The sequence below is a fragment of the Solanum lycopersicum genome, chromosome 9, assembly GCF_036512215.1.
Source record: "Solanum lycopersicum chromosome 9, SLM_r2.1".
In the NCBI taxonomy this organism is placed as follows: domain Eukaryota; kingdom Viridiplantae; phylum Streptophyta; class Magnoliopsida; order Solanales; family Solanaceae; genus Solanum; species Solanum lycopersicum.
The window spans coordinates 69,187,267-69,212,778 of NC_090808.1; the positions used below are offsets into that span (position 1 = coordinate 69,187,267).

At 27.9% G+C, this 25,512-nt stretch overlaps 5 protein-coding genes across 6 annotated transcripts; 3 read left to right on the forward strand and 2 right to left on the reverse strand.

Moving 5' to 3' along the window:
* Positions 1-3,714: 3,714 nt before the first annotated feature.
* Positions 3,715-5,005, reverse strand: LOC138338159 (uncharacterized). The gene is made up of 2 exons (XM_069288872.1): positions 4,850-5,005; positions 3,715-4,721 (listed from the first exon to the last, which is right to left on the reverse strand). The coding sequence occupies exons 1-2, from the start codon at positions 4,920-4,922 to the stop codon at positions 3,964-3,966; spliced, it is 831 nt and encodes a 276-aa protein (XP_069144973.1). The 5' UTR covers positions 4,923-5,005; the 3' UTR covers positions 3,715-3,963.
* Positions 5,006-7,662: 2,657 nt separating this feature from the next.
* LOC101245699 (glycine-rich protein DC9.1) lies at positions 7,663-8,618 on the reverse strand. Its single transcript, XM_004247984.4, has 2 exons — positions 8,477-8,618; positions 7,663-8,359 (listed from the first exon to the last, which is right to left on the reverse strand). The coding sequence occupies exons 1-2, from the start codon at positions 8,571-8,573 to the stop codon at positions 7,896-7,898; spliced, it is 561 nt and encodes a 186-aa protein (XP_004248032.1). The 5' UTR covers positions 8,574-8,618; the 3' UTR covers positions 7,663-7,895.
* A 3,480-nt stretch (positions 8,619-12,098) lies between these two features.
* TLRP (tyrosine- and lysine-rich protein) lies at positions 12,099-13,165 on the forward strand. The gene is made up of 2 exons (NM_001247259.2): positions 12,099-12,309; positions 12,799-13,165. Exons 1-2 carry the CDS (start codon positions 12,207-12,209, stop codon positions 12,960-12,962), a joined length of 267 nt encoding a protein of 88 aa, NP_001234188.1. The 5' UTR covers positions 12,099-12,206; the 3' UTR covers positions 12,963-13,165.
* Positions 13,166-16,152: 2,987 nt separating this feature from the next.
* LOC101244811 (glycine-rich cell wall structural protein) lies at positions 16,153-17,482 on the forward strand. Its single transcript, XM_026033081.2, has 2 exons — positions 16,153-16,642; positions 16,895-17,482. The coding sequence occupies exons 1-2, from the start codon at positions 16,537-16,539 to the stop codon at positions 17,305-17,307; spliced, it is 519 nt and encodes a 172-aa protein (XP_025888866.2). The 5' UTR covers positions 16,153-16,536; the 3' UTR covers positions 17,308-17,482.
* A 2,536-nt stretch (positions 17,483-20,018) lies between these two features.
* On the forward strand, positions 20,019-21,334 carry LOC544061 (glycine-rich protein). Of its 2 annotated transcripts, NM_001305983.1 has the most exon segments (3): positions 20,019-20,179; positions 20,806-20,899; positions 21,038-21,334. In NM_001305983.1, coding segments are annotated over 3 exon segments (312 nt in total). In that variant the 5' UTR covers positions 20,019-20,061; the 3' UTR covers positions 21,138-21,334.
* Positions 21,335-25,512: the final 4,178 nt, after the last annotated feature.

Below are 25,512 nucleotides of genomic sequence, written 5' to 3' on the forward strand. Positions count from 1 at the left end.
AGAAGTTTAAAAGAGTTTAGAGATTTATTGGGAGTGTAGCAATTTGTGAATAAAAATTGTAAGATTGTATCAAAGAGTCTTGTTTACAATCTGAGTTTTGTGAGTAGGAGTTGTTCGACAAGTTGTAGAACTTGAAGAACATTGGAACATATATAACCGGGGGGTTCTGTGTCTTTGGGTAGCTAGAGTTATTCTAGAAATTAGAGTTTATAATTCCTTAGGTTACATAGTTTTGTAATTTTTTGTTGAAACTTGAAATTTAATAAAGTGGAGTTAAATCCTACAGAGATGTAGGTCGTGATTTTTACCCTTGTGAGTTGGGGGTTTTCGCGATAAAATATTGTGTCATTATTTTATTTATTTCACAAAACGTAATTGTTGTAATTTCTCAAAGGAACATATAGAATAAACATGTTTCTAAGACGAATTTGGGGGTTAGAATTCTAACAATTGGTATCAGAGCAGGTTATCTTTGAAGAGTCTAACAACTCAAGATAAGATCATAATGAATTTTGCACCTTCTCTTGGGCATGGTCAAGGGCAACACTTCAACAGACCACTATTATTTAATGGAGAATACTACTCTTGATGAAGACAAAAATGAAAAATTTCATTCAAGCTGAAGATTACGAACTATGGGTTAGAATTACTAATGGACCATTAATTCCTACTATTACTGATAGTGAAGGGAATAAGGTACCTAAACCTACAGAAAAGTACGGAGAAGCCGATTACAAGATGTTAGGAAAGAATGCAAAAGCTAAGTGCATTCTCGTATGTGGATTAGGACCTGATGAGTTTAACTGCATCTCTAGTTGTACCTCTGCAAAACAAATATGAGACATTTTAAAAAACGCTCGAAGGTACAACTCAAGTTCGTAAATTCAGAATTGCCAGACTTTGTTCTGAATATAAAGCCTTCAAGATAAAATTCGGAGAATCACTTCAAGATATGATCACCAGATTTACCATTGTTGTAAACGAGTTAATATCCTTGGACAAAGTATACACCACTGAGGAACAGATAGACAAAGTACTAGGGACTTTGCCTAGATCATGGGAAATAAAAGTTACTGCAATCAGAGAAGTCAAAGATCTAATCAATATGACTTTGGATGAATTAGTAGGAAATCTCAAGACTTATGAGATGAATGTTGACAAAAGAGGTGAAGGAAACAAAGAGAAAAATCTTGAATTTAAAGCAACTGAAAGTGATGAATTTGACATAGATGATGATGATCTTGCTCTGATAAGTAAGAACTTCAAGAAACTCTTAAAAAGGAGATTAAACGCTAGCAAGAAATCACCACCCCAAAAAGTAAGAAATATTGAGAGACTATTAAGCTATAATAGAAAACCATTTTAAATAGTTTTGTTTGGTACTTACAAAAATTATAAGAAAAGAAACAGAGAAATCAAATTTGGCAAGAGGTAGAGTATGTCTCTATGTTTAGATCATATTAATTATTTCATCGATCTCAAATTCTCAATTTAATTTAAATTTTGAATATTAATTCAAGTCATTTTGATTTTTGTACAAATTCAACGTATAAACAATTCGTTTGTCACCCATACTAACACAAATATGTATGATTACTAGTGTAGAACATGCAAATGATGCCAAACTTCTAGGAATAGGATTTCAAGGATATTTAGGAGATGGAATAGGAGGACTTCCGGGAATAGGAGGACTTTCAAGATCAAGATTTGGAGGAGTCGGGTTTCCATGGGGAAGATATGGTGGTTATGGTGGTGGTCGTGGATATTATGGTGGTTATCCAAGAGGAGGATATGGTGGGTTTTATCCTCGAATTGGTTATGGTGGAAGAGGATACCCTAGAGGTGGTTGGTATGGAGAATTGCCTCGCAACTAATTAAATAATTACATACTGAGGAATATTTATGTATATCCCTCTAATGTATCAGTTATTATGTTCACGATAAATATTGAGTAGCCAAGTATTATTCATATCTATATATATTTGTATTGTGTGTTTAATTAATAGGTAACGTAGTTTTGTTGTTGAAAGTATGAATAAATAAATGTATCATAAATCTCCATTCACTTACTATGGATGGATGTTCATGATCATGTAATGTTTCTTTAAATAATAATATAATTATCATAGAATTTAATTTCTTTACGTCCTTTTCCGTCTACGTATTATTATTCCAATGATCCAAATAGTTTAAGTGAAGTTGAATTTTTAGTTGTATTTGTTGACTATATTTCGCTTTACGTAATAATGGAGTTTATATATTTTAGATAATTAAATTTAGATTTTTACTTTTTTCTATTTCTATTTTAATATACGATACATATTTTAGGATTAAATAAAATTTAAATTTATCGAATAATCCAAAGGAAATGAATAACCTGATATACAAGTGGGTTGCTTAATTATGAAAAAAGTCTTGTTACTGTTGGTATGAGATTAGTAACAGATTTTTGAATTCAAAGTATATATATATATATATAATTATATATATTGGGACAATACATCGAATTTCCTTAAATTTGTTTCAATTTTTCCATTAGATACTTAATTAAACTTCATTCAAAAAAAAGTACTAATGAAAAACAAATAGTGAAGATCAGGGCAACATCTCTCAAATAACTCCAAAGGAAATAAATAACCTGATCTACAAGTGGACTGCTTTAGAAAAATTACCATGTATTTGAGATCGCTTACTTCACTTCTTCTCTCGTTTGCAGAAAAATCACCATGTATTTGGAATTTCGTTCACCTCACTTCTTCTCTTGTTTGTCTCGTATGATGTAGCGGATGCAAAATTGTTATTAAGAATATCAATGGTTACAGTAAAAAATACAAAATTATCGGGTCATGTTATGTTATACATGTGGAATTATTTTGTTTGGTGTTAGTGTCGCATTCAAAATTTATTGTTGGTATATAAAAATTAATTCTCGCAATAATAGTTATCATCTATATATATTTTAGATAAATAACACGAAAATGTACAAGTATCCTTTTAGACTATGATCGAAAATTCAGAGACACGCTTTAACTAAACTAAGGTCCTATTACTTCCGAACTTAATTTTTGTAATTTTGTGCACCTTTTTGGCTTATGTGACAGTCAAATATCTCTCACGCGCCTCAATTGCGTGAAGTTACGGAGTGGGTCATGTGAGACAAAAAGTATACAAAATTAAAAAAAAAAAACACTAGTTCAGAAATAATGGAACCTTAATTTAGTTAAAATATGTCTCTGAGATTTCGATTATAATTTAGAGAAATACTTATGCGTCCTCCCATACATAATCAATAATTCTTCTGAAAATGATTTATTATGTTATTACATGTTTTCTGTAACGATATTTCATTATAGTTGTAAAAAGTATTTGGACAAATGACATTTATCAGTTTAGTTACATTTACCAAAAATTTCAGCACAATTTAGAAAATCGTGAAGATGCACTTGTAATTTCTTTCCCTCTCGTTTTAAAGTAGCTTGTAATTTGCACCAAAGGTATGTCTTGATTTCCATTTTTTCGAAAATCAAATTAATTAATCTATGAAATCAATTTTTATCATATTAACTTAATAAAATTAAAAGAGTTCGAGAAGTGAAAAACAATATAAAATTAGTCAATGGGGGAGTAGTTTAACAATAAATTGTGAAATAAGAAGAAACATATGTTTGTCGTCAACACATATTCAATATAATCAAGAACAAGAAGAATTATACATTATGGAAAATTGAAAATATATTATCACAGTATATTGTGTTACATTTTACAACAAAATATTACATGATCAACCATACATATGAACTGAATGATGTTTTATTCATACGATTTTAGAGTAGCAAGACCATTACTATATCATACATCTTGCCACTACATACAACGATTTATAATATTATTTGATGATTTGTTCTGAGACAATTGGCTAGTCACTTACTCATGGCCACCAATGGGAGGGTTGTATGCACCACTTCAAGGCTTGTATTTGTCATTAGGGGGCTTATATTTTTCACTTGGAGATTTGTATTCATTATCAGGGGATTTGTATTTGTCACCTGGAAACTTGTAATCGTCACTTGGGGGCTTATATTTATCATGTGAGGGATTATAGTTGTCACCTTCATGTTTATATTCATCTCTATAAGGCTTATATTTGTCACGTGAGGGATTATAGTTGTCACCTTCATGTTTATATTCATCTCTAGGAGGCTTATATTTATCATGTGAGGGATTATAGTTGTCACCTGCATGTTTATATTCATATCTAGGAGGCTTATATTTGTCATGTGGAGAGTTATACTTGTCACGTGGATATTTGTACTCATCACTAGGGGGTTTGTACTTATCATATGGGGATCTATATTTGTCACCTGGAGATTTGTATTTGTCACCTGGAGACTTGTATTCCTCACTTGGGGGCTTATATTTATCACGTGAGGGATTATAGTTGTCACCTGCATGTTTATATTCATCTCTAGGAGCCTTATATTTATCATGTGGGAAGTTATATTTGTCACGTGAATATTTGTACTCATCACTAGGAGGTTTGTATTTGTCATATGGGGATCTATATTTGTCACCTGGAGACTTATATTCTTCACTAGGGGACTTATATTTATCACGTGGAGAGTTATATCCAGTATTATATTTGCCACGTCCATCACCAGAATATCCGCCAATGCCATTATATCCATCATGGTATTCATCATTCTTGTCATCCAATTTCATTGCTACAAATATCAAATATGAAATTTATAATTAGCATAACATCGAATATATATCAAATGATTATATAAGAAATACAATATATATTTCAAAGAGATAACTAATTAAAGAAAAATAATAGTAATAAACTTACAGGTCTCACAGCTTATCATTGCAAAAATAGCCAAAAGAATGCCAAGAAATAGAAATTCCTTGGAACCCATCATTTTTTTTCTTCTTTAAAGCTTAGTTATTTTAATTAAAGGATGAAGAAATTGAAGCAACGTTGAGTTATATTTATACTAAGAATTCAATGTATTAAAATTGATAAATGGTCACCTATCACTTATCTTGCTCAATTGACACGCCATGTAATTAATTATATTTCCTCCGTTTTAATTTATTTGATTATTTAAATATTCGTTTAAGAAAGGAATTTAGTATAGGACCACAATGTTTATAGTTAATAAAAGAAAACAATATATTATTTAATTATAGTTTTAAAAAATGAATATTTTAATAAACACATATTTTATGTTATGATGGGAGTGAATCTCAAACAAAAGAGAGAAATGTTTTTGTTAAATATATTTTTAATACTTAAATAAAATCCCTAAGAGTAATAAATAACTTAAAAATATTATTATATTTATCATAATGCAAATTTCTACATTTTTTTTACGTAATTTGTTTTTCTTAGACTTTTTTTTTGGGGGGGGAATTTGAATAACAGAGACTAATTCTCCATTACTAATAAAAAAAAGATTCTTAAGTTTTACTTAAACACAAATTGTTATAAGTTATAACCATTCAAAGAACTTTTCAAAAACACGTTTGACAAAATAAAATACGTAGAATTTAAAAGTTTTCCCAAATAGGTTTTAATTACTCAGAAAATATTTATTGCTTTAGTTTTCTACTTCATATATTTGAAGTATTGCTATCAATTTTTGTGTTAGGTGCAATTTTTGTGTTAGGTGCTTGATAAGTATCTTCTACTTTTAATTTTACGTTTTTAAATTCAAAATTTGAGATTAAATTTTGATAGAGAACACTTTAACCCTAAAGTGGAACATTCTTGTTAGAGGTAAAAGTAGAGTTGGTACATCAGATTTATCTAAGTAAAAATAGAATTGGGACATCGGATTTATCTGAACTTAATCTTTTAATGTGAGACATAAATTTCTATTTAACAATTTATTCATATAGCAACAAATGATATCTCTGAATTCATAACTTCAAAATTACAAATAGTTCAACACTAAAAACGTGAATTTTTAACCAAACTAAGTCATTATATAAAATAATTTACCAATGTAATACGTTTTTCTAAAATTTTACAAAATTAGTATAAACGTATTTCACGGTAATGTTTTAGGGTATATTTTATTTTAAAAAAACTAATAGCATTAGGTTGATATATGTTATTGTAAGTAACATTTTACTTTTAAAACGTTATTTTCAGTAACGTTTTACTCCTAAAACGTTACTGTGAGTAATGTTTTAGGAGTAAAACGTTACTGTGAATAACGTATATCAATCTGACGCCATCAACTTTTAAAAAATAAAATATATCCTAAAACGTTACTGTGGAATACGTTTATACTAGTTTTGTAAAATTTTGGAAAAATATATTATTTTGGTGAATTGCTATATATAATGGCTTAGTTTGGTTAAAACCTCTAAAAACCTTAACCGTACTCATAATGTTTAAATCTAATTTTTGAGTTAATTTGAATCAATCCGCAATAATGGTGAATCATTTAATTAAATTAGTACATAAAACACATCAAAATGACAAAGTCACTAAAAATATAGATCTATGTACAGTAATTATCAAACGACATTAAAGATTTGTTTGGATATGCTATATAGAATCATAAGCTCAAATCACATTGATTTTAAGTTAGAAGTTCTTTTGTATCAACGTGCAATTGAATTTCTTAAATTGTATTTTGCTTTTCACAAAAATAAAACCTCACGAGTTGTAAAAGCTATCAAATACTATCATTTTCATATTATTAATCCGTATAATATTTATGTGGTACTCAATTTTGTACCTCAGAGTCGATATTGATAAATGATTAAAAAAAAGTGCTTTTAATTTAACCGTGTAACATCAAGTCATTTCATATGATTAATTGGTATTAATAATAAATATAACAAATCATAAGGAAAACTTGTGTTAATGAAGTCAAACATGAGAGGTTGTTTATGAAATTATCACTAAAAAGATAATTAACTTGAAATACCTTAATCTTGATTGCTCAAAAAAGAGAGATTTCGAATTTCTTGATTTAAATCTTATATTTTCTTAAAATAAATAAAATTTAGAAACCTTTCTCTAGTTTTAAATTTATTCACATGGGTACATGAGGATCTAGCAATTTTATTACTGATTTGCATGAACTTGACGTTATCTAGAAACTCATAAATTTTAAGTTCAAAGTTTGCCTATAATGATTATTGGATATTTTCGTGGGATAGTGATGAACTAGTAACGGGCTTTAATTTTGTTCATACTACTTGTTATAATAATACATCTTGCCAATTAGTTTAAAATAGAAGCAAAGTTAGGATTTTTTACGTGTCTATAAGATTATTAATTATTTATATATTAATTAAATTTTAATATAAATAACTAGGTAATTTTTGAAAATTTTCTTTTATGTTATTTAGATTATATATTTTATATAACAATATTTCGTTATAACAATAAAAAAGCATCGAGACAAATGATATTAATTGATCATTTATGTTTTCCAACACAATCTAGAAAATCATGGGGTCTTATAATTTCTAATTCTTTTCATTTTAGAGTAGATTGTGTTTTGAATTTGGAGGGGGTGGGGATTGGAGACCGTTTTATTTTATATCAATATGATGAATTTTTTTATATATATATATTTTTAACAAATTTGTTGGTTTGAATTTATCTAGCAAATAACATTAGGGATGGGGAAGTAATTTTCAATAATGAAGTGTAAAATAAGAAGAAACGTACATTACATCATGTAATATATTGTACTACAAAATATTATATGACCAACAATATATATCATGTGTTTTTATTCATACTATTGATACAACAATCTGGTCTAAAAGCAGCAAGACTATTACTGGTACTAATCTTGCCACTACGTACGTATACCATAGTTTTATGATAGTGATGATGTGTTGTGAGGAAATTGGCTAGTCACTTAATCATGGTCTCCACCTGGAGGGTTATATCCGCCATGTGGGGGATGTCCACCACCACCACTACCTGGGGGGTGAGTTCTGCCACTTGGATGATAATATCCGCCACTAGGCGATTTATATTCGCCATGTGGAGGGTTGTATCCGCCACCTGGAGGCTTATATTCACCACCTGAAGGCTTATATTTATCGTGTGGAGGTTTATGTTCACCACCTGGTGGCTTATATTCATCGTGTGGGGGTTTATGTCCATCACCTGGAGGCTTATATTCACCATGTGGGGGTTTATATCCACCACCTGGAGATTTATATTCACCGTGTGGGGGTTTATATCCGCCACCTGGAGGTTTATATCCACTACCTGGAGGTTTATATCCATTGTTGTATTCGTCATGTGGGGGTTTATATCCGTTATATCTGCTACGTCCGTCAGTATGTTCGTAATTCTTGTTATCTGATTCCAATGCTACACCAATTGTGAAATTCTAAAATCAGCATAACGCTACATATATGTAAAATAATTAGACAAGAAATTCAATGTTTCAAAGAGATAAATGATAAAATTAGGAAAAAGTAATCTTACAAGTCTCAGCCAACTCCCTAGCTACAACATCTGAGCTTATCATTGCAAAAATAGCCACAAAAAGGCCAAGAAATATAAATTCCTTGGGACCCATCATTTTTTTTCTTTCACTAAAGCTTAATTATATTAAGTAAAGGATGATGAAATTGATGCATAATTGAGCTCTATTTATAATAAGAAATGAATGTATTAGAGATTGAAGGAAAGGGCATATTTGTAAATATAAGGTGACACGTATTTTAAAATATTAGTAATTGAAGACGTGGACAAGTAATTTTTCTTTTGGTAGGTGAAGAAATTATTGAATTAACAGTCGATTTTTAAGAAAAAATAAGTTAAAAGTCATCCTAATCAAGATTATGTTTGAAGAAAATTCTTCACATAAATCTAAAGGAAATTGTTGAATCAATAAAGGGTCATTTGATTTGTATAAGAAAAAAATAATGATTTCAGAGTATATAATATATATAAAAAAAACTTACAACATGAATAAAAGGGTGATTTGAATGCATTATTTATTAAACAACAAGATCAATACTAATTTCAATAGTAACATAACACTTATTGTGTTTATGAAGTTGGTTCGTAAAAAATATAATTAGTGAATATTATTGATGAATATTTATCGATTAGAATAAAATAAACATAGTACATAATATGAAACATGTGATTAAATTCATGCATAACGTTCATTCATTATATCTACGGTTAAAATAAATTTAAACTTTTCATAACGTATGTGGATTAATTTACGTGTATCTTGACTATTTCATCAAACATATACCACTTCTAACTAGCTACTGTTCAGCTAAAACTTAAACAAATTATTTTTTTAAAAAAAAATACGTATTTTTAAAAAAATTTAAATCTCTATTTAGATTTGAATATGTGAATGCATATTTTTTTTTTTCAATGCATGCAGTTGCAATTTCTAATTAAGTCAAATAATAGGGGACAACTGACAAGTCTTTCGATATTATTTTACTCAAAATAAAAAAACAAGACAAACAACAAAGGCTTAGTACTATCTTTCCTTTCTTTTTCTTTTTTTTTTCCTAAATGGGTAATTAAAAAAAATAAAAAATTATAGCATAAGTGACAGAGACTTGTAATGTGAGTTTAAGAAAGTCCAATAGTCACTTATCTATTGCCACTTCATCAAGAAAAAAAAAAGTAGAGAGGAAAAAATCGACACAGCTTCAAAGAACAACAATTTGACCATGCAGGGTGTGATGGAGTCAGAATTTTAATTGAAAAATGTCGATGAACATTTGTGACTCTTGCATTGGTAGTATGAATATTTCACATTTGTGTTGATACATAGTTAAAAAGATGGTCTACTAAATATTTTATTAAAAAATTATATGGTATATCTAAAAATTAAGTTATGTGTAAGTCAGAAATTATATTTTATATAAGGAAAATGCACAAGTACCCCTTAACCTATATCTGAAATTCTAGAGATACACTTATATTATACTAAGGTCTTATTACCCCCTGAATATAAGTTATATATAAAGCAAATGAAGAGAGTTGGGCCCCCTTTATTTAATTTTTTTCAATTCGATATTCGATGTTTATATTAAAGTTTGTTTATTTTGAATATGGTATCGCGCGAAACTTTATTTGAAAGAGTGTTTTCTATTAAGAATCTTTTCATGCTCAAAATACAAATTCAAGTCCTTTAATTAAGTGAGAATTAATCTCATCCGTTATATTACATTTGCTTATTGGTGGACCCTCTTCTTTAACTTGTTTTTGGTTTTCCACTCAGTTTTCGAATTTCATATTGAAGCTTAAATTCGAATCGTGCTCTGCAGAGCTCATTCAAGAGTGACGCTTCTAACGAAATTTTCTCCATTTCTAAAATTCAACGAAAACCTCAGATATGAATCAAGCAGTACACCACAACTCATATTGGTCCCTCTAAATTAATTTGATAGTCCACTAAAAGAGTCATTGAATACGTCATTTAAGTCTTTAGTTTTGACCAAATCGAAGATTGCGCATATATGCACCACTATTTCTAGATATTTTAGGATAAGGTAGTCCTACAATTTTTTATAAAAATGAAATAGAGGATGGATAGGAAGAAATGGGCGAGGAGATTATTGAGCTACTAAGATTTCTATAACTTAACAATTGATATGTTGAAAGTATTATGTGATTATTGTCACATTTCTACATGTTCTATCGTCTATCCTAAATATCGTATGTATTTAAGTGTCTTGTTGATTAAAATATTATATGATGTTAGTTTTAATATAAGTGGACGTTGATATGAAAAATTAAATATTGTTTATTTTTATTTTTTAAAATTAAAATTGAAATTATGTTTAATTTTTTCAATCCCTTTAAAATATGATATGAAAAAAAATACAATTTATAATATTTTTAGTAATTTTTTATTTCAATTTTTTATTTAAAATGTCAAATTAATATAATCTAATTTGACTTTAGAAATTAATCAAATTAAATTTCAAAAAACACTATAATACAAATAAAAATGGATGTAGTGATATAAAAAGTAAACAAATTTATATTATGATAATATAATTTTAAAAATATAGTTATATAATACTCTCAGAGATTTTACTTTTTAAAATTTAAAATCATATTTAACTAAAGCATTTCTTCTTTTGTTTAAGATTCACTCCCATCACAAAAATATATATTTATTTTGTTTTTAAAAATTAAACATTATCTGATTTATTTAGTGTATATCAAAGTCGTAGATAAAGATTATTCTTTCCATTTTAATTTTTTATCTGATTTTAATGTTTCATAAGTAAAAAAAAAATTGAATCTTGTAATCTTTAAAAGATTAGTAAAATGTAACAAAACGTTACTAAACTTTATAATTATGTCACGTAGAAATTTAAGACGAAGTAAAATATAAGTTAAATAAATTAAAACGGAGATGTAACTAATTACGTGGCGTGGCGGCTGAATAACTGATAAGTGACCGTTTGACATTTTCTACATACGTTAAATGATGGGTCATCAACTCCATGCACGTGCTTTAGATTTGTCTGTTTGATGTATGGATTTTAAGAGAAATAAAATAAATTTATAATTTAAAATAACTGGAGAAATTTTTGTAATTATAAATTATTTTTTAATTATTATTGTTTTGTTTATATTAATTATATCGAATAATTACTCAATTATGGGTGTAGTTAGTTTCCAAATTTTATTTTTTCAATTAGTTCTCATGTTTTCCTTTTTGAAAATGGAATATGTTACTTAGTTTTGATTAATATTCAAAATTATATTGACAAGACGAAAAAAAATTCTATCAACATTTTTGTTATAGTATTAACGTATGTACTTTTGTCTTTCTACTTTTACTAAAAGTCTTAATGGTGTTTTAATATGTTTTAACTCTTAATTTAATTACTTTGAATATTTAAGATTTTTAAAATACAAACAGATAAAATTTATATAATTATGTTTTTTTCATCTTTATGAAATATAAAAAATATTTACGACTCCACCACAACACGAACACGACAGTATACATTAAATCAAACACTCTATTTATCTACCACTTGTAAAGCAAGTTGTTCATTTCTTTGGTCCATACAATAATTGCATGTCCCCTCACACCTTCAATTTATGCATTCAAAATCTTATTATAAATAGAGCCCAAAAATGCATTAGTTTCTTCATCCCTCAATTTTCATATTTCATTAGTACGAAGTTTTGAACAAAAAAATAATAATTAAGAATGGGTTCCAAGGCAATTTTGTTTCTTGGTCTTTTTTTGGCTATTTTCTTAATGATAAGCTCTGAGGTTGCAGCTAGGGAGTTGGCAGCTGAGACTACCAATGGTAAGCATTTCTTTTCATTTGTTCGTGTTCGATAAAAAAAATATTTTTCATGAAAAATATTTTGTAAGAAAATATAATTGGTAGGGTACATTTTGGGGGGGGGGGGGGAATAAAATTTGTCTACTTTATAAAAATTATTGGAAACCAAATCCAAAAATTTCAATCTTGCTATAGTTTGATCATGACATTTAATATATATTCCTTTTGTTTTATTTTATATATGTCTCAATTACAACGCATAAAGTGTAAGATTATACCATAAACTTCCCAATCTTTGCTAAACTAAACTAAAGGCATGTAAATTATATTATAAATGTCCTATGAGTTTTGTTATCATATGTTATATTGGAATTAGAAAAAATCACAATTAAATATATATAGGAAGAGGAGTACTCATTTTGAAATATAATTTTAAAAAAAGTACAACATATAAATTGAAGTTCAATTCAGAGACTATTCATGATTAATTTTCATAATTCATCGATGCAGCGGTGAAATTGGATAACGAGAATGCAGTAAACGTCGATCATTATTATGGCAAGGGCTATGGCAAACGTAAGAAATGTTACAGTTGCTGCAAAAAATACAAATATGGATGCAAAAAATACTGCTGCTCTTATGAAGAATATGTTGCTGCCCAGACTCAAAACTAAATAATTAATTAGTGCTTAATTATGTGTATTTATTATTATTGTAAACTTTTGAAATTAAGTGACAAGATAATAATAATCTTGCTACTTAATTAAGACCCTTTGCTTGTAACAAGTATGAATAAAGCCATTCATTTACGTACTATGAATGGTTGGTCATGATGTAATGTTTTGTTGTACAATATATATCATATTGTGTTTAAAAATGTTTCCATAACGTTTTAATTTTCTTTCTTATTTTTACGTTAATTATATGTTTCAGGTTCAAATTCTTGCTTCAAGAATAAAATTACTTTTGTTACATAGCACTTTAATTTATCTTGGACAAATCCAATTTATTTAAGGCATCCCTAAAGATATTCAACATCGTGGGAAAAAATTAAAAATATCTAATTTTCTTGTTATTTAATAAAGTTAACAAATAAAAAAAAGATTTTTATAATAATTTTTTAAAATATAAACACAGAAGAAATAAAAATTAAAACATATGCGATTGGAGACTGATAATATGATCAAGCTGAAAAGTCAAATCATCTCTTATTTTTTGATTATTCATTGAATATTTTAGTCAAGGCTGAAATTGAAATTTTAAAAAATAATCAAAACATAAAAAAGATAAACAGGTGAGTAGCTTTTCAAATTAGTTACATGATCATGAATCAAGGAAAAAGATTTTAATAAGTCTCGTCATGTTGGGCAAAATATATATTTCTAATCTTATATTAATATTAGATTGGTGGGGATTATATATTTTTTTGGTTATTTATTATTTCTATCTATATTTTGTGTATATAATTACTTTTTGACATAATGCATGAATGTGTTTTTAAATTTTACTTCATGAACTGACATCTGATAATTTTTCAATTTTAGATGTGCACAAATAAAAATTTAAATTTGTATAAAATTGAACAAGTAGATGTACAAATTTTATATGACATAATACATATAGGACAACATGCACGATGCTAATTATCACATAAAATATGTGTGCTTGCTTGTTCATGAATTATATATGTATAAATTTAAGTGTTTATAGACAACGATTAAGTCTATTAAATGACATTTTATGTATTTTTTTCTTTAAGAAGACTTTTCGTGAGTTATAAAGCAAATGAAGAGAGTTGGCCCCTCTTATTAAAACTTGATACGTTGCACAATAAAAGAGTCATTAAATACGTCATTTAAATCTTTGAGTATTGACCAAATCTAAGAGTATATAAACACCACTATTTCTAGATATTTTAGGATAAGGTTGTCCTACAAGTTAACATGAAGATTTATTATTGAAATATATAATTATATCAATCACATGCATATTATTTTTTAAAGTTATTCTAATATGTTTTGATTATTATCTACTTTAAAATCTCTGTGTTTAATTTGTTTTGTCAGTCGATGTACGTAGGCCACTAGGTAATATTTATGTGATAAAAGAAGTGATTAGTTTATACGTAAGTATAATCTTTAAATTATTTGTATATAATTAAAATAAATAATATAACAAAGAGAGGTATGTCAAGGAAGGTAGGGATGAAAATAAAGTTTACTTTGTTAGAAGATGAAAATGATATAATTAATAATGTGAACTATTAGTTACGTAACATATTTTATCTACTTTTAGTTTTACACTCAGAAATTATTTTCCTTATTTATAAGAAATTTATTTTTTAAAAAATAAAAAATTCAATGTATAGTGTGAAAGCAAAGACTGAATAATATTGATAAGTCAACTGATAAGTGACATGTTATTCTGTATTATTGTTAGTTATTATCTATGCTTTAATTTTTGGGCTAGAAATCGCATGCACCTACGTACTATAAGAGATTATCATGACCATGACATAGATTTGAAATTATGATTAATAGAAAGTTGTGAAGATATAGAAGCTAATATTTACGTTTGTATTAGCTATAATTTATGATATTTTTTAAAAATATATATATATATATATAAATAATATATCTCGTTAAAATTTTTTTAGTAAAAAGAATTATGATATAATTTTTAAATTTTCAAGTGATTAATTTGGTAGCTTGAGCAGTAATGGAGGGTGGTTGGGGGGTTTGGGTAGTTGGGGTGGGAGTCTAAGAAGACCTAGTCAACATAATTGATAAGTGAGTGATTGACATTTTGCCACTTGGGATTATTTAATAAGTCAACTAATAAGTCATTCACCTTTAATTCAACAATAAATAGCAACTATATAATATAACATTTAATTAGTAGCTGTTATATACTCTTCTAAACTCTATTAATTATCTATTTCACTTTGTCCTCTTTTTATTTTATTCAACTTTACATTAAAAGTGTGTTTAGTAGGTAAAAAGTATATATTATAATTTTTTTAATTGAAAATATTAAGTATTTCAAACAATATTGATATATGATGGTCGATTTGAGTTGGCAAGGGGATGCAACGGTGGATGAGGAGACAATCAAGATTTTATGTCATTTATAAAAAAAAATTATTTTATTTTTACGAGAAAATTCATATAATATAATTTAAATTCACATATCTGATATAAATTACATGAATGATTTTTGCAGGCAATTTAGAAATAATAAAAAACAACTGAACATAATATGTTACCTTGATAGTAGTAAAAATTACTTACATTATCAATATATATAATTTAAATTCTTTAAATCGAGATTTTTCTGGATAAAGTTTGTCCTACAAGTTGAGCAAATAATTTATTTTAATTATTGCATAATAATCCGACCATACATCAACATTTAATGTACAATTTCCCCACAAGAGCCGTCGTCTACTAATTTGTTGCGAAAAAGGATTTTGAAGATCTTATAATGAAGTGTACAAAATATTTAGAGAAATTTTAGAGATAAGTGGTTAACAAAATTAATCTTAGAATAAAAGTTAGCTAATTTGCAATTTGGCGAGCCCCGATAGCGGGTCGAAGTACATAAATATTCGATTTTGAGATTATCATTTCCAGTCATACTTCATAAAAACTTTTAAATCTATCCATTTTTGAATAATTTCAATCGGATTTGAAGTTAGGTTTGATGAAACTAAAATTAAAACAAAATATTTTATGTTTTATAGGGTTTGAGATTTATACGCATGTGACTGAAGTTCAGTTAGTTATCTGGACCAAAGTTCAATCATTTTATTTGAACTCTAACCATATATAATTAAACTTTGGCTTTTTCAGTATAATCTTATCTAAAATTCATATATATATATGATTGATGTTCAACTATTTTATTGCATTTTACATTAAAATATCTTAACTTAAAACATATTTTATTTGAAGTTATTTCAAAGTGAACAAGCACGACAACAATAAAAATAATGTAACTAAATAAATTATTTTTAAATTAATAATATATATAACTTAAATTCCATAATATTAGCCCAATAATTAGGAATTCTTTACCCTCTTCACCTGCCAAAAGCACATCCCATAAATGCACCTCTCACACCTCCACATAATGTCCTTCCCCTACCATTTGTAATACATTCAAATCATACTATATATTGAGACCAATTATACATGAGTTTCTCCATCCTATAATTTCAAGTATCATAGTAAAGTTTAGTGGGAAAAAATGGGTTCTAAGACATTTATGTTCCTTGGCCTTTTTTTGGCTATTTATGTAATGATAAGCTCTGAGGTTGTAGCTAAAGAGTTGAGTGAGACTTCAGAAGATAAGCGTAAGAATCCTCTCATTATTTGTTCCTTTTATAGTTGAGTTTGGTACGAAGAAAAATGTTTTTCGTGAAAAATAATTTATTAGAAGTATTTATTTTTAAAAAAATAAAAGAAATTTATTATAATACTGTTTAAGGTACGTATATGTTTTGGAGTACCTATTTATAATCATAAAAATGTCATCATATATTTGAGAATACAAATTTTAAAAATAGGTTAATGTCGTAACGTTCTTGTTTACACAATTGATACAGCAAAGAAATCCAATAACAAGAATGTAGTACATGAAGACCAATTTGGTGGCTACCCTGGTGGCGGATACCCCGGCGGTGGTGGCGGATATCCTGGCGGTGGTGGTGGATACCCCGGTGGTGGTGGCTACCCTGGTGGGGGCGGAGGCTACCCCGGAGGTGGATACCCTGGCGGTGGCCGCGGTGGTGGTGGTGGCTACCCTGGCGGCGGTCGTGGTAGAGGCAGATATCCCGGTGGTGGCCGCGGTGGTCGCGGACGTGGTGGATATCCTGGCGGCGGACGAGGTGGTGGTGGATACCCTGGCGGTGGACGTGGCGGCGGTGGATACCCTGGCGGTGGACGTGGTGGTGGTGTAGGGTACTGCCGCAATGGTTGTTGCAACGGCAATAACTATGAGTGCTATAGTTGCTGTTAATAATGGGAAGCAATATATATAAATTTTATAATGGCAAAGGTGTAATATTAGTGATTAAAACTCTTGCTACTTTAATTTAATTACTAGAACATTTTGTAAGAATTATAAAATAAAATGTCATCATGTATGTAATGTTTGTTAATTATGCTATGGTGTGAGACAATATTTTCCCTAATTTGCTGTTTCTTCTCAAAGTGTTTAATCAAATAGTATATCGTTCAAATTGAAGAAGGGCAAGTGAAAATTATGGTATAATTGAAAATTTACTAATAGAGAAAAGTCAATTGCGATGTTAATATGTTATATAAACTGAATGCTTTTTTGAAAATTAAAACGGTAAAATTAATCCTTCGATTTCTCCATACACTCCTATTGTGAATGTATTTAATTTTTATATTTCATAAACACAAATAAAAGGATGCTAGTTAATATATGCTAACGAGCTAATTAACAGTATTCTTATGAATGAATCCGACTCAATAATAATTTTTGAGTTTAGTGGTTGGTTGGTTAGAATAATTAATTAATACATATTTGTGATAAGTAGAACTAACAAACAAGACGTTTTGTCAACACAATTGATAAGTGACTATTCGACATTTTCCACTAGCATTTATTTGTCGGCATCAACAAAACTATGTGTATGTGGCTATTAGAGCCTGTTATCTTTTCATATATTAAAATAACAATATGTTTGGTACGATGAAGAATTATTATTTCAAAAAAATCTATAATATATAATTACGCAAACACTTCGAAATTGGAAGAGGGGTGGATGAAAGATGGGGGTGTTGAGAGTTCATCAGAAACTAAGTTTCGAGAAGAGAATAGAGATGTAGAGACGAGAATATATATCATTTTACTAGAGAATATGCATGAGACCCCTAATTAATTTTTTTTTATCAAGAAACACAAAACGAGTCCAAAATGACCATGTCTATTTCAATGCAATATATTATTTTAAGGTAACTTTCACATATAGTAAACAAAAAAATCATATTTGTATGCTATAGCAAAGTTTGCATAATTACGCTCCATAGCAAATATAGAAACTGTATAATTCGTTATACATATACAGTTGAAGCAAATTGTATAAAACAAGAAAGAGAAAGACACTTGGGCAAAAAACTGTATAAAACGAAGTGTATAAAACGAATTGTATTATTATAAGTGTATAGAATGATTATATACAATTTGAATTTGTATAAAATGAGAAAGAGAGAAAGACAAAAGAGACTTGACAAGGAATATACAATTGAATCGAATTGTATAAAACGAGAAAGAGAGAAAGGCAAAAGAAACTAGGAAGGGGAGTATTTTTATTGTATAATATAAGTGTGTAGGACGAAAATATATGTACTTGCATGTGTATATACAATTTTCTCACACTTTATACAAACAGAAACACAATTTATACATTTCGCTTCTGTTTGTATAAGTGAGAAAGGCGAGGGTGGCGAGCGAGATTCGGGAGAGTGGCAAGCGAGATCTGGAAGAGGGAAGAGAAGAGAATAAAAATGTATGAATTTATACAATTAGAAACAATTTTTATACTCTTGTGTTTGTATAAAAAGTGAGGAAGCGAGCGAGAGATTGGAAGAGAGTAGCGAGCGAGATATTTGGGAGAGAGGCACCTGACAATTTTTTGCAAACGTTTACTATGGAGTGCAATTAAATCAAACTCTAGCTACTCTATTTATTTTAGATTAATAATTTAATATTATATACAAATTTTCCTTATTTTAATTGTTATTACATGATATAAATCCAATAACACATCAACATTTAATATACCATTTCCCCACAAAGAGCCGTCGACTACTTTGCTAACAAAAAGATTTTGGTGATCTTATAATATTTCCAAAATGGATAATACGTACGGTTGAAAAATAACGTTTTGTATTTTTGAAGGTCTAATTAAATTTAATCGTTGAAAATGATTGAGATTGATATTAGAAAATTGAACGTCAAATTTAATTTCTTGTTTATCTATCAAAAATTTCGGATAATAACATATACTAAAATTAAAACACAATTTATACAAAAATTACAGTAATATGGCCGATAGATTTGTAGCAAGACAAGTCTTTATCTATCGATTCAAATTTAAAGATATCAAATTAGACTTTTATTTAGATAAAAAAATATATATCAGTTTGTTACATGTAAGTATAACTTAAATATAATGCAACAAATTATGTATAGTACTTGTCATGTACGTGTATGAACTCGAATGTGAAATCTTTCACTATATTTCTTCAGCTGCCGACTGAATATTGGTCCACACATTAATTCCTGTTCGGGACGAATCTAGAATATCAAACGTAAATTTTTAAAAATATAATAATTTTTACATAAATCTTATATATATATATATATATATATATATATATATATATATATATATATATAAATCGACTAAATATATGAAAAAATATTTGTTGAAAATCTAATAACAAAATAAGTTCTTAGTTTGACGGTAGAAATGAAACTTACTTAAGTTTTCAGCGAGGGTTTAATACTTTAATTCCTCTTGAGTACTTATATTAAAGTCCTTTTTGAAAAAAAAATAAAAATGAGATCGTTAAAAATTTATAAACTTTAAATTCTGAATTTATTTTTGACCGTTACATCCAAATAATACTCTGTTCAATCATTTTATCCTTTCAAATCTTTCTATAAATAGAACCCAATAATCTCTCAATTTCTTCATCCTTTAATTAATTCAAGTATCATAAGGGAAACAAAAAAAAAATGGGTTCTAAAGCATTTCTGATTCTTGGCCTTTTTTTGGCCATATTTGTAATGATAAGTTCTGATGTTTTAGCTAGGGAGTTGGCTGAGACTTCCACTACTACTTCTGAAGAGGATTGTAAGTATATGCTCATTTTATAAAGAAATTTTACATATATTTTTATAATTTATCTCGAAAATACTGAGAGTTCAGATTAACATTCATTACTTGTGCTTTAGATGCTAGTCGCTTGACCAATTATTCTAACTAATTATTCAATTTTATATAATTAGTTTTACATTTTGCATATATATTACGACAACAATAATAACATATTCAGTAAAGATAAAAAAAATTATTTAATTCGATCAATTCTCGATTCAAATAAACGTAAAGTAGCTAAGCCCATTCTGAACCTAATGAAATTTTGCATATATGTTAATATGGTATATTTTAACCTTCTGGACTTTGACGAGAGATCTCCATATAAGTTATGGATTACAGAATTTTATAATGCAGAGTTGGTATTAAACAAAAATGTTCCCTTCGTTTAATTTATCTGTTTGGTTTCGACTTGCACAAATTTAAAAAAAGTAAAGAGATTGAATTCTTGAATCTTATGATTAGAATTTTTGAATCTTTAGATATTAAACATGCCACGTGAAAAAGCTAAATTAAGGAGTTGTCAAAGAAGAAAAGTGTATTTTTTTAGGACTAAAAAGAAAAGTAAGACAAATAAATTCTTGTTTGCGTAATTGATGCAGCCAAGAAATCCAGTAACAAAAATGAAGTACATGAAGCCGAATATGGCGGGTACCCCGGTGGTGGCGGTGGATACCCTGGTGGTGGTGGATACCCTGGCGGCGGTCGTGGTGGTGGTGGTGGTGGATACCCTGGTGGTGGACGTAGTGGTGGTGGTGGTGGATACCCTGGTGGCGGATACCCAGGTGGTGGTGGATATCGTGGCGGTGGTGGTAGATACCCTGGTGGTGGTGGTGGCGGCCGTGGTGGTGGTAGATACTCCGGCGGTGGTGGACGTGGCGGTGGCGGTGGCCGCGGTGGACGTGGTGGTGGTGGCCGGAAGTGTTGTTCCTAGATACAAAGGTGAATGAATATAGTAATATATAGTTATCACCTTGTACTAATTAGTGGCAAGATGTATTAGTAGTAATATTCTTGCTGCTTTTTGGAGCTTATTGTAAGAAAAAATTATTATCATGAAATAAAAGCCATCATGTAATGTTTGTTAATTATGCTATGGTATGACAATATTTTACTTTGGTGTTTTACTTATGGGTGGAATTCTCATTTTATATAATTATTCAAATTTATGATCCATATTATTATAATTTATTTTGATTAATCGTTCATTATTATTATCAATATTAATAATAATAATAATAATATTTGTATCAAGAATTTGACTAGATTTTTTGAATCATATATTACAAAGTTTATTTTTGAGAATGGTGATCAATCCCAATAAGATTTTCTCCAACCACGGGATTATAGATATATGCACTAATATTATAAAATATCCCAAGATATAAGTAAATGATTTAACATATATACACTAATATTATAAAAAGTTAAAGTTATATACATGGTATACAACCATTAGGAATCTCCTTATCAAGTCATTTTTGTCTATTGTAATATAGAAAATATCTTATTTTCAATTTATATATATATATATATATATATATATATATATATATATATATATATATATATATATATATATATATATATACATCCCAATATTCATCATTTGAATAATTGATAGTGTAAAAAATTCTCTACCTCAATGTATATAATTGGAAGATATTACTCCTAATTAATTGTTTCTAGTTTAGAGTTAGTACAAGAATAAATTAAAATAACTAAGAATAACAAAATAAAAAATTACAAAATTAATTGATGTAGCAAAGAAAACAGATAACAAGAATGCATTAGTAAATGAAGCCCAATATGGCTGATAGCCTGGCCGCTGTCGTAGTCGTGGTTGTGGTGGATAACCGGTGGTCATGGTGGTGGCGGATACCATGTGGTGGTGGACGACGTGGAGGATACCACCGGTACGGTTGCTGCCGCCGTGATTACTACGGTTGCTATAGATGTTGCTCCTACAAAGGTGAGGCAATGGGCAAAGAGCCACACAATAGATTAATTATGTGGAGCCATATATTAGAACTTTTGTAATGGCAATTATGTAATATATAGTAGTAACTCTTTTTTCTACTTTAGGGCTTGCCATAATAATAATTAGAAAGATATTTTAGTTTACTAAAATTAATGACTACATCACCATCTTATTTCCTAGTCACGAGTCTATTATCATTAAGGGAAAACTACCTAATTTAATTAGTAATTAGGTTAGGAGCTAATTATTTAGTTACATTCTATAGTTTGTAATATTATGTTATTTATCAGATTTTGATGTATTTATATACGTTCAGATGCATGTATCGTGAAATATATGTGTCAAAGTTAAGGCTAATTTATTCTAGATACTTTGTATTCTGGTGGATTCGTATGTATCTAAGATACACAGCAAATCTCACTCGTCTATCTCCCATCTCTCTCGTCACTCTCCTATGTAACTAGGATATCAGATACATGTATCTAGAGTGTATCTAATATGATTCACGTGTATACATGAGAAACAAATTTCAATCGTCTTCCTTCCCATATCGTTCACCTCCCTCCTTATGTTATTGAATCTGTACATGTATCTACGTAAAAAAATATTAATTAGTTATAAGCTTACGCAATTATTTTAAAAGTATAAATAATATTATACTAATTTATATAAAATAGCAAAATATGTCTAATTATGTAATTTTCCCTATTATTAACGAGCTCTAGTTGATTTTCTTTTTCTTAATTACAGTAATATATTTATGTTGCTTGAATTGTTGACTAGGTCACTGATCTAATTTCATAATCACGAGTCTATTATTATTAACGAATATCTAGATGGTATTTTTTTTCTTTTAACTACTAAAATATTTCAATTCGCTATTAATCTAATTTCCTAATCACGAGTCTATTATTTTTTATTAGAATCATCCAGAATATCTCCAACCAAACTCGTCTAAATATTTTAGAAAAACAGAAGAAAAAAAAAGTAATTACTATTAAATCAATATTCTATCTAAATATTTTTCAACCTAACTATTTTTATGATCCATTATATGCACTGAACCTATTGAATTGTATAACCTAACCTAGTGTCAGTGTTATTCAATGTCTTCTGAATATATTTTTTTTAAAAATGCATCTTAATTTTTTTAAAATAAAAATATTATCACTAGTAGTGTTAAAATGTGTGAATATTTCGTTTATAAATAGTAATCGTAACAAGGTATGTTTTTATTTAGTTAATTACATTATCAATGAGCTAATCTCTCACGTAAATATAATTAACTAAATAAAAATATTACTAGTATTGAATTTTATCTTATATGCTCAGATAAAATATTAATTGTACGACAAATTAAAACTTAAGTTATTAGAAATATGCCATTTTTTATTCTCTTAATTGTATTATTAAACGCATAATACCCCTTTGTATATATATTGCTGTGCTCATTTCCAAGAGTAACACTCCCAAAAGATTATTTTTTTTCATTTATACAGAATTAAAATCGAAATTTTCAATTAAAAATAAATAAATCAATCATCCTATATAATCCACCTCGATACATGTAACAACTTTCATATTACTATTCAATAACCAAATTACCCATTTAAGTGAACGATTTATGTACTAGTGCAGTAGTGTGTTAACTTAAACGTAGAATAAATATCATTGCAATTAGTAAAATAATTCAAATCATAAATTAATAACATTGGGAGTTCAAACTCTTTTATGAGAGGTTTTGACCAAAATAAGTCATTATATAAAGCAATTTATCAAAATAATGTGTTTTTTAAATATTTTACAAAACTAGTATAAACGTATTTCCCAGTAACATTTTAGGGTATATTTCATTTTTAAAAAGATGAAGGCGACGTTTTACTCCTAAAACGTTATTCACAGTAACGTTTTACTCCTAAAACGTTATTCAGAGTAACGTTTTAGTAGTAAAACATTACTTATAGTAACGTATATCGACCTAACACCGTCAAATTTTTAAAAAATGAAATATACCATAAAACGTTACTGTGAAATACGTTTATATTAGTTTTGTAAAAAAATTTTAAAACGTATTATTTTGTTAAATTACATTATATAATGACTTAATTTGATAAAAAAATTCTTTTATCACGTTTCTTTTGTAAAATAAATAATAATATTTTTTTCCTTGGAAGCTTGGGCAGTAGTAGTAATAATGAAAGGTGGTTGGCTAACAGGTTTAATTAAAATGACTTTTTAACTCAACTATAGTACTTAATAAAGTTTGTATTTAATTTATAATAATTTTAATTCGTAGGCCAGCAGTTGTACTAGGCTCTTTCATCTCGACGAAAACTATATATGGCTCTTTCATCTCGACGAAAACTATATATATATATATATATATACCAATGAAGTGGATGAATTAAAATTTAAAAGTTTTAAGAAATTTTATATTTTTCTAAGTAATTAATGTAGGATATTATATGTTGAAAATTATTCTTTCTTAATTTATCAAAATGAATAAGCAATTAGAGACAGAGAGAGTACCGTTTTACTAAAAGAAATATATTTCATCCCTCTAATTCTCTCTGCTTCACTACAGTAAAAATAATTTTTAATGGTATTAAATATTGACATTAATAAAGAGTGTTAAAGTTTTTACCGACACTAGTTAAGTGCCATTAGAATCAATGTCAGCTAAAAGTTTTAGAGACATATACAAAGAGTATCAATTGCCGCTAAAAATACATATTTAGCGATAATTAATTCTGAATTAATTATCGCTAATAATTATTTTTGTTATAGTACTTCTAGCTACAGGAGTCAAAGATTTTTAGTTTATATATTGTGAATTTTAATTTTTTTCAAATATTGGTTTCTAGATAAAATTATTTATTCATATTAAACGAAATTTTTAGTATAAAGATAAGACTAAATCAAAATTACTGAAAATTCTATCAAATTCGTAGGTATTAATATTATTATGACTTCACTTAGTTATCTGACATGAAACTTAAAAGATTCTCTTAAAAGGGATTAAATGTACTTATCAAAAATTTAGAATTCAATTATTAACATCACGTATATCATTATTTTAAATTTAAAACTCATAAATTTCAAATAAGTTTTTGCCTCGGATGCATATTGAAATATATATTGTAAATGCACCCTCCTCACGTGACCTCTAAAAAATTGTAAGATTATTTAGAAATTATTATTTTAACATAAAAATGTTTGGTGGCTATTTTTATAAATATTTTGATGGTGAAAAAAAGGAAAAATAAATACGATTTATGTCTACTTTTAATTGTTATAGTTTCTCTTTTTAGAGTTTTTGAATGCCTAA